Source organism: Anguilla anguilla, chromosome 1 (genome assembly GCF_013347855.1).
Source record: "Anguilla anguilla isolate fAngAng1 chromosome 1, fAngAng1.pri, whole genome shotgun sequence".
Taxonomy (NCBI): Eukaryota; Metazoa; Chordata; class Actinopteri; order Anguilliformes; family Anguillidae; genus Anguilla; species Anguilla anguilla.
In genome coordinates, this window is record NC_049201.1 from 30,068,778 (window position 1) to 30,084,641 (window position 15,864).

Here is a 15,864-nt window from a genome sequence, read left to right on the forward strand (position 1 = left end):
TCACTTTCTACCGAATAAAAATTAACACTGTCAGCGGTGATTAACAAATCTACCAAGTATTTTAATAATTGATCTGCAGGCGTGTAAATATGACAACGCACTTTGTACAGCAAGTTTTCCACCTGGTGCATGAAGACAAAAACATGTAGCCTACATTGAATTTCTAATTATTATTAGGCTATTATTTTTTTCTTGTAAATCATTGAGACAACATGTCCAGGGGAGGCAGCAGCGCAGTATATATGTTGTGCTATCAGAAAGCAGTTTGGATTTAATTGAATGAAATTCGCCTATGTACTGCATGTTCAAACCCCAGCCACATTTTCTATGACGCTAAGTGACACCATATCTGAAGAGTGGAGGGTCCAAGGTATTCAAAACACCCCCATATCATTGAGACAACATGTCCAGGGGAGGCAGCAGAGCATGTTATCTGTTATAGTATCAGAAAGCAATTTGAACTTAATTGAATGAAATTTGCCTATGTACTGCATGTTCAAACCCCAGCCACATTTTCTATGACGCTTATTTGATATAAGTGACACCATATCTGAAGAGTGGAGGGTCCAAGGTATTCAAAACACCCCCATATCATTGAGACAACATGTCCAGGGGAGGCAGCAGTGCATAGTTGATGTTACAAGGTAGCACAGAATGTTGAAGTAATGTATTTTAAATTACTCATTCTTGCCTTACCATTCAATTAAACTCATGTACTGATGTAATATTGTATTAGATATAGCAATAATAATTAAAAGTAATGGGTGTATTTGGGTGTATCTTCAATTCTCTTTTTAAATTTTTGCATTGTCATTGTTAAAAATGTAGGGGATTTGTTTGTAATTAATATTAGTGTTGTGAATAGTTTTACAATGTCTGTGTTTAAAATTGAAGTTGTTTTAATATTGTACAAATAGAAAACGAATAGTTCATATTTTAGGACAACTGCAGTCCGATTTGTCCTTAATTAATTTCATTTTGTTGAACGTAACAGTAGTTTTATCGTCGGACTTTTATTTTGAAATTTTTAGACCCGCTCGAAAGTACAGTCTCTGGTCCTTACTGTCGCTAGCTTCACACAGAGACTGTAAAAAATATGGACAAAGCTACTGTGACGTCACCCATTGACTCTCCGTGGGTCTCCGAAAATACGTTTTGAAGCTCAATGGCGGGCGCGGCCATTTTGGAGTTGGAGCCAAAACCACAGAGTTTAAAAGCCGCTCTGTGATTTTTACAATTTGATTGACAGTCCGGTGCGGAAAAGCCCATCAACCTGAACGAGGCTAGCTGACTGTCTGCAGTTATGTTTTAAAATATATTATCAGATGTTTACGGAGTTTAATTTCCATCCGTGACTGTACTGTCATGTAATCACGTTATATGTATGACATTAAAAATACAATTAGGCTATGTTCAGTTATCTTCAATTCATGTTTCTCAGCAAAACGAATATGCTTAACTAGCATATCAGCTTGCCAGTGAGCTAGGTAGGCTATCCGTGGTTAGCTCACGCATTAGCAATATGAACCACAGGGGAAGAACATTGACTACACTGATGGTCAATCAATCGGAGATGTGTAGGCTACTGGTGATTTGACTAGGCTAATTTTCGTATAACTGTCTGGTAGATCTGCTGTTAACCGAGCAAGTTATCGTCGTAGGTTTTCGCCAGTCAGTTAATGAGCCAGTAACTGCTACTACTAGCTACTCCATCGCCGTTTGTGGTGTTCACTTGCTGGGTGACGCTAGCTGACCGATCGTTCGCAAATCACTTTCTACCGAATAAAAATTAACACTGTCAGCGGTTATTAACAAATCTACCAAGTATTTTAATAACTGATCTGCAGGCGTGTAAATATGACAACGCACTTTGTACAGCAAGTTTTCCACCTGGTGCATGAAGACAAAAATAATGTAGCCTACGTTGAATTTCTAATTATTATTAGGCTATCGTTTTTTTCTTGTAAATCATCAAAACCAATGGAGAAAAGCCAATATACGCAAGGAGCCCCCAGAACCGATTCTGAGAACCACTGTCTTAAATGCCTAGCTTGTCGGTCTCTTAAATGCTAAAAACATATTCCTTTCTAAATGCCAAGATGGTTAATTTCGTTAAATTCTGTGTGTGTGATTTCAGCAAATGAACCTTGAGACTCTTAATTCGCTTCGTGAAACTGAAAAAGTGTTTATCCCAAAATCGGGATTATAGTAGCTTTGTCACATGCTTGAAGCATGGCCCAGGTAGACATTTACGGAATGTACACGACTGACAAGCCGCCAAACACGTCTGACAGATTGAATGTTTGCCGGTTAAGGTTAGCTAGCTAGTCAAATGGCTTGGTAGCCGAAGTTGCGAACTGTTTTAGCATAGGCTACTACTGGACTACCAAATATAGCAAGCTGATTACGCTTTCTGCCAACTAATTATTTGGTTAAGTAGGCTAAAGGAAATAGTAAAAATGACTCGGCTACCGAAAAACTTAAGAGGAGGATTATTTTATGGTCGTCTAGTGCAGCTGTAAATAGCACACGCCATAATTAAATCACCACGAAATGGGATGCTTGCATTTTCAGACTTAGCACAGGCGGACCGTAGCCGGCGCCGCAATGTCAAGGCCAAGAGACGCCACCGCCCACCCCAGTGACCATAGACTGTAGCCCCTACTATAGCTCAGTCCTACGCAGTAATCCGGAAGTGACGCAAGCTGTATCTCATTGGTCCAGAACAAATATTGGCACTGTGCCCAAATGACGCAATAAATCATGAAATCGACCCATGGACAGTCATAAGACCAATAAAATACACCTATTATGACTATTTGTTCTTGTGAGAAAAAATTATTGACTTTGTATTTTGATCGCATTTGTACCGTAGACTTACATGGAAACCGGATATGAAAACACCTATACTGGAGCCATCCGTAGTGGCGCTAGTGAGCAACCAGGAACTACAACACCAGGAAATGAGCTTCAAAAACGAAGTCTGGTTTTGGCCGCTTGGCTTCACACTGCTCAACAATATTGCCTGCTATAACAATCATCATGGAGGCCTGGTATTTAGACGAATCTGACGAAGATCAAAGGCTGCCGCACAAGTGCAACCCAAACAAACCAGTGTCTTTGGAGGAATTAAAACAATTAGGAGTTCTCCATTGGAAGGTAGGTGAGTCAGATGCTTGCTGGCTGCTATAGTAACTTATTAGCAACTTAATCATGTATTTTTCATGCAGGCTAAAAGCTAAAGCAGAAATGTTAATGCATTCATTACCGTAACGAACTTACTTTTTTCATGACAAAGCGTTTGCTATTATTAGCTAAATTTAATGTAGGAATTATTTGTTATTGTATCGTCAGGTTGCCCATAGTCGGACACATGGCCAACGCCGCTCCCTTGTGGCGTTCATTGAACATTCCGAAAGAACGTGGGCAAAAAATATAGTTGTCCCGTATTTAGGGTAAACTACCTTTGTGTGAAATTGCATGTCCATCCAAACATATAGGCTAGAGCATATCACGAAGTGTTTAATTAACAACACCCTGTCCGAGTGCATAAAAACCAGTTCGGCACTGGCGACGATATCGGTAGACTCGAGTCTTCTCCCGCAGGCCCTGAATGGGGGGTGTCGTCTATTTGTAGGCTACCCGGCGAAGGTCTTTTACTGTTCCCACTAGAAAAAAATAAGGTTATAACCTTACAATTCATATATGGATGTGTTTGTGACTAGTGTCGTCTTGTTTCAAGCTGTTTATTTATCGGGTAAACGGACATGGATCAACGCATGCACACATTATACGAAAATAACGAACAACATTCTCATGATGTGCTATGCACAGAAACGTTGATTGGATAATTACTTTTCGTAAAGTTAGTTTAATATTACGTCATTTTCGCATGCCGATGTGCTACTATATGCGCACTGTAGTACAACTGTCGATTTGAAAAGCAAAATGTTGGCATAAGGCAAAACTGTGACAGGGTTAGCGGAGCGCAGCGCTAAGGGACAGCTTACGAGTGCCTCAGATCACCCTTTTAAAGGTATACCTTTCATAAGGTATACCTTAGCTAAGGAGACGCTGCGAAACAGCTCGAGATCTAAAGGAAGACCTTAAGGTATACCTTACGACGCACGTAGCGCTAAGGAGACTCTGGGAAACGCAGCCCTGGTCTTGAAGAGACCACCACAGATTTGAGATGTATTGAGATGTAGGAAATAACAAAATGAAACACTTGGCGAAAATGAAAAATTGGAACAAGTTAAATATTTATTGAAAGGTTATACTTTTTAAGTTCCAGAATCGGGGGGTATAGCCCATACTGAAGCAATTCTAGAGCAGGTCATCACACAGGTCATTCTACTGTAATAGTGGTATTTGGAATTACAATATGTCTTTGAAATTCATTTCATTTTTGTCACGCAAAACTTAAGGTACAATATAAACCATTTAACTTAATGAATCCACACAAATACCACCTTAGTGTATTTCAATTATTGTTGTAGGGGACATGCCGCTACTTCTCATAGTGGGGCAGCAAAATGTAGAAGATATACATCAATATCCTCACCGGTGGTGGCAGCATTTTATAAACAGTCTCATGAATTAAAAATACAAACTATAAATTGGCAACTTAAATTAATAATTAAATTAATTATTATTAGAATTACACATTAATAGTTAATCTTAACCAAATCATAATATCATATTCAGCCAATACAAAATTAATATAAATGATTCAGCTAAATGGTGAAGGTATTCTACTAAGTTCTTTTGATTAGCAGCGATTGAGTTAACTCAACACAAGAGGGGGGTACAATAAACTATGTGAGTGCACGTGTGTGTGCATGTGTGAGGAGTGTTGATGTTCTCTCCTGGTTCTGTAACAGGAAAGCTGTGGTAGGTGCCGTGGTTAAATGAGTCACTATGAAGTGGACATATGGGCTTTGTAGTTTAGTGTCTTTTGTAGTCCATGGAACCTACAGGTTCAATAAGTATTCCGTATATGCCGTAGAAGGCTTGTTACTTTAATGCATGTATTCATCGGTTTCTTATTTTCCAGCTGAATGCAGACATTTACGAGACCGACCCAGAGCTGCAGAAGATCCGTGAGGAAAGGCACTACTCTTACATGGACATCATAACTGTTCACAAGGACACACTCCCTAATTATGAAGAAAAGGTGAGGTAAAGTCTAGGGCTGTGACGGCTTTTGTTATTTACATTTTCATTATAGAGGCTTTAGAAAAAACCCACCGGAGTTTCTGGAGGGTAAGCAGTTAATGATATCATTGAAAATACTTTTTTAAAGAATAAGTTAAAAGAATACACAAAGAAGAGGAAAAACAGCAATACATTTATGTCCCAAAATGCCACCCAGCATGCTTGCTTACTATGATGGACATTACACCTTTGTTTTTACAAACCTCGCATTTTTAAACACGTTTTGAATCCCCTCTCTTACTTAACTCTGTTTAGAATTTGCCATTTAATCACATGGTGTCCTTTGTGAAGTGCACAGCCAAATGCTGCTCATTTTGACCCTGCGTTTGAGCAGCTGGGTTAGGCAGTCGCCACATTCCAGGGCTGCACCTCACTCGCTCCAGGGCTCTACAATGCTCCCATTTTAGGAGCATTTGCTTCCGAAAACTGATGTGTGCTAACTGGAAAAATAATTTAGTAGGAGCACAAGTACTTACTGGTATGCGTTAGTTAGTGCAGAGCTGTGAGCTAGCACAGCCAGACTACAGCTACCAGATTGACCGGAGGGGCCACAGCCTTAGTTCCTGAGATGGCTCCTCGTCAGACGGCTGACTCATCTCCTCCCCTGGGCTCCATGTGTCATCCCCAAGTTGGCCACTCAGAGCAGAATTAATTGTTTTATATCTCTGCATAGAACTGGTCAGTGGGGTTGATCACATTTCCTTAATCATTTATGTCTGTGTCCCCACACTGATCATCTTGGGGGATACCTGGATTGCTAGGATAAAAAGAACAATAATTAATATGATTTAGCTAGCTAGTAAGTTATCAATCCATTCTGCAATATGATATAGTAATTGTGTAGGTGCACTGGGGTTTGCTATAGAATAGGGGTGCCCACACTTTTTTGGCGTGCGATCTACGTTTCCAATGGCCAGCACAACGTGATCGAGCAGCGGCAGGGAGGGGGGGATCTATCCGCAAAAAAAATAACAGTGTGTAACAGGGGCTGTACACACTGTTATTATGTTGACAAGGACAAACTGATTAAGTTGAATACGTTATATGTACTTAATTGCATGCAACCATTTTATTTATCAAGTAAATCCAAGGATTTATTTATTTATTTGAGTCTAGCTAACATTTTATTGAGTGTAGGACTAGAGTTCGATATCTAGTGTTGGGCAGAGTTACTAGCTTAACTAAGTCTACATTTTCCAGTAAGGTATGTAGTTATTGTAAATCATGTAGACTACAAGTTTTAGACCAGCACCATATCTGGACAAGGAAAAATCCCAGTCTAGATTTAAAACACCATTATCTATTGCATATTGTAAGTGAAACTTAAAGTGGATCTGATCGCGTCATGTATTGGGCACCCCTGTTATAGAACAACAAATGTTAGAAAAGACACTTGGCTAGGTTACCTGACGAGCGATGTAAAGGCTTCAGATTACACTGAGAGCCACGGTCCAACACACCACGGTGCAAGAGGAGTGAGAAACACTTGCCCTGGTTCCATAAACACTGTGCTGCTAGGTGCTGTCCCTGAACATTTTCTCCAAGGACCTGACATGAAAATAACAGTCACAAATCCCAGCAACATTTGTCATTTTAGTCACACAATTGCAGCTACCTAGCTAAATTACCTCACTCACAATGTCTTGACTTCTGGCTAACGTTATGATAGTGAGCTATAATGCCTGATCGATCGGTCAGTTTAGCTAGCAACCCAGGCTAACAGAAAACTAAATATTATTCACTAAACGTTTACTCCATTATTTGACAGTTTGCTAGTAGCAATGACTTAGCATACACATTTCACGTTTCCTTTGAGCTGAATGTGTGCTGGCTGAATGTGTGAGAAATTTTCCTGCTGGCTCCAATGGCAGATGTTGCTGATGTCCACAGGGCTGAGGACTCCCTAAAATGTGCCCCACAGATTACTGTGTTTTTCGTGACAGATGCAGCAGTGAGGTCCCCCCTCCTCACCTGCACAAACCGCACCCATGCACGAAAATAGCTACTTTTCCTGTGGGGAAAAAGGCGAATCTTACGTCATTGGTCAATATCGACAATTTTAGGGGGCGTGGCTTAGAATGCCTACTTTTTACAGCATTTTGACCCATATGGCCTGTATTTTATTTATTTATTTAATTTTTTTTAAACTTTTTTTTTCAAACCATCCTCTCTATGAGCCCAGAATTGTAAATCCAAAAATTTTTTTACCGGCATGTTCACCTTTAAACAGACAGGTTAATCTGTTTAATGTGCTCTTCAGGACAGTGACTGATTATTCACGCTGCTGGATACTTTATGTCTTTCAGCTGAAGATGTTTTTTGAAGAACACCTCCACCTAGATGACGAGGTCCGCTACATTTTGGATGGAAGAGCATACTTTGACGTCAGAGACAAGGACAATAAGTGGATCAGGATTTCCATGAACAAGGGAGACCTGATAACACTTCCAGCAGGGATCTATCACAGATTCACGATGGATGAAACCGTAAGTTTTTTCCTTGGCTTCACACGACACCAGGGGGCTTAGATTTAGATGTACAGTCGTAGGTGGTCACAGAAACTGTTTTATATAGATCACCACAACTGATAAATTGTGATGGGCATTCAGTTAATCAGGTGAAGCAACTGATTACACTGTTTCTTCACCTTACCTGTTTAATATGGTTTGAATTGGTTATTGAAAACAAAAATCTGCATACTATCCAGGACCAGAATTGAGAAACCACTGCCTTGAAAATACCATGTATTTGGAACTATAACTAGGATTACTAGGAGTGAATTTAATATACATTTTTTTGTGTTTTCTAGGACTACACAAAAGCCATGAGGCTTTTCGTTGGAGAACCGGTGTGGAAGGCCTACAACCGCCCTGCAGATCATTTTGAGGTCCGGCAAAAATACGTGAACTCTCTGAATAGTGTGTAACCTGGAGAAAGGATGCATGGAGAGGTGCAGGTACACGCTTGTTGCCTTGGTCACTTGCTGAGGCACATTATGCCTAGTGCCCTTTATACAGAGACTCAGGTGAGTCTCTGACCACACTAAAAGAGTGTTGGTCAGGGGCGCATGCACAGATCAAGCAAAGACTTTTTGTAGAGATTCTCTTAAGACCTTGAAAAGTATCTGCAACTACAAAATCCTGACTAAAATCATGTAATGTGCGCTAGACGTATGTGAAACTGACATGATTTGACTTTCCAAGGATATATAGTACCTGCTATGTTTTTTAAATGGCTATAAACTAATATTTTATAACACTATTCTGGTAAGATTTTTTAAATGGCTGTAAATTTTTAAAAGGCTATTCTGTTTCAGATCTCATTTTCTGGTAAATGTATGATTTTCAGTGAATAATATTTGCACATCATATAATACAAATCTAATATGACTCTCTTTAGCAAACCATACGTTTCCATTATATGCAATAATTATTATTATACTGCAAGAGTAGTAGATATTTAATAATTAGTCTGTTTTACAATGACCATTTTAGCCACAGAATAATTGTTACACTGGCATAATATGAAAAGTAAAAAACATTATACTAAATCCTTTTGTGCCTGTATCACTATGCACTGTATGAAAAGGACATTGATGTTCTTTTTTGCTGTCCAATATAATGCCTTCAAACAACTTGCTTCTGTGCATTAATGACCATGATACTTACAGCTTGAGCTGGCAATGGTGCACACTTTAAAACCATCTACTGATATGAAAGAATAAATAAAGCACAGGACTTTCAGTGGTTTATCTGGCCTTATCATTTTCACGCTGCTTTGTGTAAGATCTGTGTGATATGATTATGTAGAAATGCTTGTATGCTGGGATAAAATGCACATCTGAGTGAATGTGAAATTTCTGTGTGATGCAAACTATGACCTCTCACAAGGATGTGTATTCACGGATGTGTACACACCTTGGCTGTCATCAAACACATCCTTTGTGCAGTGATGCCAGCCACTTGTATGTTCCCCTGAACTGTTCAATGCTGCGAGCTTTGATGAGGTCATCTCAGTAACAGCTGCCCGTCTCATAATTATGGCTGGGTATCATTTGGAAGTTTTCCATACATGTAATTCAATACTGATATGAGTGATACTTTTTCGATACATACCAAAATTTAAATTAACTTCATTAAGCAGCCTAAATATTTTCCTTTCCCTTGAATTGACCCTGGTGATTGGTGGGAATGTTTTCTTAGTTGGAGCAGAAGACAAACCTAGCAGCTCTCCTGGACAAGAGTAGAGGAGCCCTCGTCTATTATACAGCATACCAACCAACTCTTGTTAAACAGAGTGATGTTTTCAAAATGAACAGATCCTCTGATACTTAACTAAGTCAACGTATTGGCCATCTTCAGCATGTGCATTACATAGAATTGTGATTGCTCTCACAAGTTTCCAGTAACAAACTGGTAGCTGAAAATGAGATTTGTCAGACAGGCAACATTATCCAATATTCAGTTGTCCAGTTTTGGTGATCTGTGTGCCCACTGTAGCCTCATTTTCCTGTACTTAACTGACAGCAGTGGAACCCGGCATGGTCTTTTGTTGCCGTAGTTCATCTGCTTCAAGGTTCAAGGTTCACTGTGTATGCAGAGGTGCCCTTCTGCACACACCACTTTTGTAAACAACTGTTATTTGATCAGTTGTGGCCTTTCTTTTAGCTTGAATGAGTCTGCCCATTATCCTCTGGCTTCTGCCATTAACAAGGTGTTTTTGGCCTCAGCTTATGTGTCTGTAAAATCTAACTTTTTTAAAAGTATTTTATGAACTACTGACCACATGTGATTTTATTTCCAAACAAAAAGTCATTTTCTGCAAATAAATGAATAAATAAATGAATGACAACTGATCAAAATACAAAAAATACAGTGCTGTTACATATTGAATAATGTGAACTATAGTTTATGCCCATAAATAAATAATAAAAATAACAATGTCTTAGGAACAGTTCAACATCTGGTAAAACCTGATTCTTCTTCAAAAAATGTGACGTTCTCAATTTTTTCCAGAGCTGCATGTATTTCAGGTAACACGTGAAGAGTTTGAGGTAACTTGAAAAAAGTAATAAATAAGCCAATGCAGAACTGTATTCCTGAGCCGAGCTCACCGTTGCAACCTCCTGTCAGTTTGAGAGAATTAAGTGAAGACGAGCACGTGCTCTCTCCTCTGAAACACGTGATGTCAGCTGCTGCTGCTTCTCACTTCTCGTGCTGCCAGGTGAGCTCACACACTGAATCGTTGGAGGGAGCTTTGTGTGCGGCTGGGTCTGTCGGTGTGTGCAGTCGATAATGAAGGGATTACGAGGAGACATTTTCCCCCCTCCTAGGGCATTGCAAGTATGTGCCACACTGCAGGGTCAGAGTACATGCAACACCAGACCCTGGAACAGAGTCTTAGCAGGATGAGCCACACAGAAGCCCCACTAATCACAAGATTTGAGCTAATGGCTAAAATGCTAATGCCGTGCCTCATGTCAAACAGATTTAGTTTTGCTGTGATGTAGGGATTCACACTTGGGGAAAAGTTTTAAGTTCAGTAAAAGTTTATTTGGATTAACAAGATTCCTTTTCTATTATCCACACAGTAAAATGTTTCGTGTTAAATAAACTCTTAGAGTTTGAGTACACCACAGCCAGAGTGGACTCTGCTGGAGTTTAATTAACACTGGACATTTTACTGTGCAACACAGTACAGTACAGCTTTAATGACTCCAATAGTAAGATGCAATCTGTAAACAGTGATTTTTCCTCTGAGACACAAATCATTATGGAAAGGTATCAATAGTATTTTACAAGTTTTCCCAACTAAGATATGTACAGGTTCAGATTACTCAGATATTTTACATTCCTTTTTAAGTCCAGACCTCGGCTTGCTGGTGTCTACCATTTCTTCTACAAGAGAGCTATGACTGAAAAACCATTTAAGAATCAGATCGGAAGGAGAAAGACGTACATTGCCCTCCTTGCGATGAGAAACTGCGCGTACTCCTTCATTAGTTAAATGCGTGATGAATTAGTGAAATGTGTATTTATTTTCCCTGCAACAGGCGCACATGCACGTGCACACCCACACAAACGCAGTCACACCCAAAAACACTCCATTAGCTGACTGAAAGATACAGTGAAATGTACAGTTTTCACCCTGTGATGAGTCCACGTCTGTCCATATGCACTATACACACTTTTGTCACACACACGCGCCATTTTGTTAGGTGACTGAGAAAGCACACGTGCACATTTCCTCTACATGTCGGTGATGCGGAGACACGCCCTCGTCTCTCTCGCGTGTGTATTGCAGGTAGTGCACGGCAGCTGCGGGCTCTAGACCAGTTTCAGGCACTGGGTGTTGAAGCTGTCGCCCTCGCGGCAGGACACGGCCTCCAGCAGGGCCTGCTTCTTCTGATTGCTGCGGGAGGACTCCAGCTCGTACATGGTGGTGAGGTTGAAGAGGACGCTCTCGTGTAGGTAGAGCGCGGGGTCCTGCTGCACCAGGCCCTCCAGCTGCCCCAGGGACTCCTTCAGCCTGCCCAGGTACAGCAGGCACACCGCCGCGTTGTTGCTTGCCTGAGGAGGAAACGGCGGCTTAGTCCAGAACTTTCCGCCACACCACACCAGAGTGCCTTCCAGTCAGTGGGGACTGCGTTACCCACGAGGCAGTGCCACTGCACAATTTTAACAATGCAAGGAAAGCATAAATACAGCACAACTTACATGTGCAATTTATTGTATTGGAGAATACATTGCACATGCGTACAAAACATAATCCTCAGTGCCCTGACAATGTACATCTATCGAATTAAATGTTAAACTAAGATTCTGAGTAACTGGTCATTAAAGATCCCACAGTGCTCAGCGAGAACAGTAGTATGTTCCCTGGTGTCTGGGAAAATGAATAACTTGACTCACTCAACTGGCCACTTAGTCACCGCCCAATTTTAACCATCTCAATAATCCACTTCACCACTACCTCAGCGAATGTGTGGCAAGCAATCTGGTACAAAATGGCTGCTGTGCATCACCCAGGGAGGCAGGTGCAACATATTGGTGGTGGTTCAGGAAAGTCCACCCCCTCCTCTCCCCTCCTTTCACTGTACACATTGAAAGGAGAAGCACTGTATAAATGTAATCCATTATTAGTTTTTCGCCTTCACTGAGGCGGGGTCATGCAAAGGAGCTGGCTGCCCCTGACTTCAGAGCAGGGTGACAGTCAGGTGACAGAACCTCTCTCTAATGGAAAAGTGCAAAGGGCTCACCTCAGAACGGACAATTGATCAGCTGACCCTGCGTACTGTGAGCCTGTGTAAACTGATCAAAGGGCTTGTTCAGCAAACAGTTCCCTCCTTTCCAGCACCCCTCTACCTCATTCTGTCTACAGTCATGGAACTCAGGGTTTTCTTCCATGCTATCCATTTATTGACTCTTTAAATAGAAACATTACCTCACATTTTTGTGACTATATAATACAATGTATTGAAAAACATGGGAGCCACAGTTTATACCCCCCCCCCCCAAATCCAGTTAAATACACTTTTTGATCAAAACCTCTGTGTTACACCCTCTACCCCCTAATCCAGTCAAATTCTCCCACCCCTTTCCAGTGGTGTGTATTCATTTAAGGCAGTGACCATTTGGCCCTTTGTTTCCTTTAAGGGACAGGTATAAGTATTGACATTCCCTGTCATTTGTTGGTTTTTGTTTATCTGTACTTCGGGAACAGGCCCACTAGTACCTTTACTATATTAAACAACCTATATTAAAACTAAGATGTGCCTGCATTTATTTTTCAACTTACAAAAGTATGGTGGAATATACTGAACTCCACACACTGTATTATGTTTTCTGGTAATCCTGCTTTTTAAACTGAGAGTGGGCAGTGTCGAAATAAATGATTTCCATTTCACAAGAAATGGGTCTGGGTAAATAAAGCACTTTAAAACCATCAGGACAAAGAAGGTGAGCTACGTAACGTATTAAGAGTACCTACCACAGGGTTTTTTGGGTCAATTTTCAGAACGTCAGAGAAGGACGCATGTGCTTCAGCGTAGTTGTTCTGGCTGAGGTATACAAACGCTCTGCAAAATAAATTCACAGCAAAGACAATCTGTATGGTGGAGACGCATCTATATACAGTGCCGCGAAAAAACATTTGCCCCCTTCCTGATTTCCTCTATTACTGCACTCACACTGAATGGTTTCAGGTCTTTAGACAAAAAACGTAATATTAGACAAAGGGAAACAGAGTAATTACAAAAGACATTTTCAAATAACGTTTTATAATTAAATAACTGAAATTATCAAACACCCATGTGAAAAGGTAATTGCCCTGTTAAATTTAAAACTCACTCATACTGAACCATACCATCAGAATGAAATAGTCACCACAAAGTTTCTACCACGATCAAAGGAAATTCCAGGAAACAATGAGAAAACAAGTTGAAATATATCCGTCCCGAAAGGGCTACAAACCCATTTTGAAGGCCCTGGGACCACAGTGAGAGCCATTCGCTCCAAATGGAGAACACTCAGGACAGTGGTGAATCCTCAAAAGATCCCAGAACATCCAAAGAACTCTCTGGCCTAAGGTCAGTGTTCATGACTACACATTAAAAAAGAGACTGGGAAAAAATGGCATTCATGGGAGAATATCAAGGCTGAACCACTGCTAACCAAGATAAACATCATTGCTTGTCTCACATTTGCAAAAAAAAAAAAAAAAAAGGCACCAGGATGATCCCCAAGCCTTTTTGGATAATGTTCTATGGACAGATGAGTCAAAAGTGGAACTTTTTGGAAGACAGAGGTCCCACAGTCTGGCGTAAAGCAAGTGTAGCATTTCACAGTAAGCACACCATACCAACAGGAAAATGTGGTGGTAGTGTGATGGTGTAGGGATGCTTTGCTGCCTTGGGACTTGGACGACTTGCCATTATTGAAGGGACCATGAAGTCTGCTCTGTACCAGAAAATTCTTAAGGGGAATGCTGATCATTTGCCCGAAGCTGAAATGTAATTGGGTTATGCAGCAAGATAATGATCCAAAACACAAAAGCAAGCCCACATCTGAATAGTTGAACTTTTTCACATGGGTGATATGGGTGTTTGATAACTTTTCATTAAAAAATTAAATAATAATCTAAAAAATGTGTTTTGTGTTTACTCCAGTTACTTTTGTCCTAATACATTACACAATACATATTGCCCAAAGATCTAAACCCATTCACCATGACAAATATGCAATAATTGAGGAAATCAGAAAGGTGGCAAATACATTTTCATAGCACTGTATGTAAAATCTATCTCTTTCTCTCTCTACATGTCAGGTGAATCACTAAGTTTAAAGGGAGCTTCTGTTTTCACGCATGTGGCAGTCATTTCGACTCTTATCTGTGGATTACCTGTTCATCAGAACGAAGGTGTTCAGGCACTGCCCGTCTCCCTTCGACTGGACCGCTTTCTCCACGTCCTCAAAGTACCTCTCTGCCGTTTTAATGTCCCCAATCTAATGCAGGCATGAGACCAAAGCAGTGAGGCTTTCAGAGCAGCCAGGGGGAGATAAAGAGACCGGTCTATAAATACTCTCCTCCAGCTGTCATTTATGGTGAGAACAGGAGTGAGAGAGGAACACCTTGGGTAACAGGAAGTGAGAGAAGGGATGAAGCATGTGGCACTGGCTGAGGGCTTTTGTCCTGAGCTGTTTTCACTTGAACTTTGGTTAAGAGCAGCTCTGTGTGTGTGTGTGTGTGTGTGTGTGTGTAAACACACGCTTACATATAGAGCAAAGACGGCATGCACACACACCCCCTTCCTGACTCCGAGATGAATTTTAAAACCTGTGGCCTGTCCTCTCAGATCACAAGTGAAGACATCCAAACTGGAGCTATCAAATATAACCAGCTCATACTGCAGATCTGCTGATGGTGTTTGCAGACATGAGGTCCTCCATCATACAATCTTTATTTGTATTGCGCTTTTTTTTTTTTACAGAGATGCTGTAAAGATGCTTTACAGTAGAATTGGTTAAAAAAGCCTGAACCCCCCAGCAATTGAGGTAAAAACAAGCTCAGTGGTAAGAAAAACACTCAAAAGGTGGCAAGGAGAAACTCCCCAATAGGCAGAAATCTGGAGAGGAACCCAGCTATAGGGGGAGCCAATCCTCCTACCCCCCTATAGCATAGCGTAATAGTTAACATGTAATGTAACAGAAAATAATAGAAATGTAGTGAGAAATCTAACAGAGCAAATGATAAAATGGGCTGGGGTAGGTTACAGTCAGAAGTAGTCAAATTAGGTGGTCACAGCCATACCCACCTGTACAAAGGGAGGGATGGGAGAGATGGAGGAGGAGAGAGGAGAGGTAAAAGAGAGAGAGGAGGATGGTCTTTGCTGCCTTTACCTGCAGGAATATCCTCCCAATCCCGCTCAGCAGCTGGGGCTTCTGCTCTGGCTCGTAGCGGATGATGGAGCGGTAAATCTCCACGGCCAGCACGTAGTCCTGAGGAAGGGGCAGACAGCACGGGGACCGTAAGCCGCCAGCCACACAACTCACACTAAGGCACAGCACCATGGCCCAACAGAAAACCGCCGTGCCCTCCCCTACACACAACGCCCATCACAGATACGAGACGCGCAATGAGAACTGTAGG

The 15,864-nt window shown here is 41.0% G+C and overlaps 2 protein-coding genes across 3 annotated transcripts in view; one reads left to right on the forward strand and one right to left on the reverse strand.

Annotated features, from left to right (window-relative positions):
• Positions 1 to 1,061: 1,061 nt before the first annotated feature.
• Positions 1,062 to 8,960, forward strand: adi1 (acireductone dioxygenase 1). Of its 2 annotated transcripts, XM_035409015.1 has the most exons (5): positions 1,062 to 1,080; positions 3,010 to 3,159; positions 5,057 to 5,176; positions 7,524 to 7,703; positions 8,027 to 8,960. In XM_035409015.1, the coding sequence occupies exons 2-5, from the start codon at positions 3,043 to 3,045 to the stop codon at positions 8,141 to 8,143; spliced, it is 534 nt and encodes a 177-aa protein (XP_035264906.1). In that variant the 5' UTR covers positions 1,062 to 1,080; positions 3,010 to 3,042; the 3' UTR covers positions 8,144 to 8,960. The 2 variants fall into 2 exon arrangements, with proteins under 2 accessions (XP_035264906.1, XP_035264896.1); XM_035409005.1 differs by lacking the exon at positions 1,062 to 1,080 and having other exon boundaries at positions 2,956 to 3,159.
• Positions 8,961 to 10,743: 1,783 nt separating this feature from the next.
• The window catches only part of trappc12 (trafficking protein particle complex 12), a 34,529-nt gene continuing 29,408 nt past the window's right edge, over positions 10,744 to 15,864 (reverse strand). The window contains exons 9-12 of the mRNA XM_035408977.1: positions 15,615 to 15,713; positions 14,617 to 14,720; positions 13,207 to 13,294; positions 10,744 to 11,786 (exon numbers count right to left, since the gene is read on the reverse strand). Coding sequence (XP_035264868.1) covers positions 11,544 to 11,786; positions 13,207 to 13,294; positions 14,617 to 14,720; positions 15,615 to 15,713 — 534 coding nt within the window. The 3' untranslated portion in view covers positions 10,744 to 11,543. The remainder of the gene's footprint in view (positions 11,787 to 13,206; positions 13,295 to 14,616; positions 14,721 to 15,614; positions 15,714 to 15,864) is intronic.

Bases quoted from the DNA above. Each gene is read 5' to 3' on its own strand.
- adi1 (XM_035409015.1), top strand. From the start codon at position 3,043: ATGGAGGCCTGGTATTTAGACGAATCTGACGAAGATCAAAGGCTGCCG. The intron at 5,177-7,523 runs GTGAGGTAAAGT...TATGTCTTTCAG, and splicing joins TCCCTAATTATGAAGAAAAG to CTGAAGATGTTTTTTGAAGA. The intron at 7,704-8,026 runs GTAAGTTTTTTC...TGTGTTTTCTAG, and splicing joins GATTCACGATGGATGAAACC to GACTACACAAAAGCCATGAG.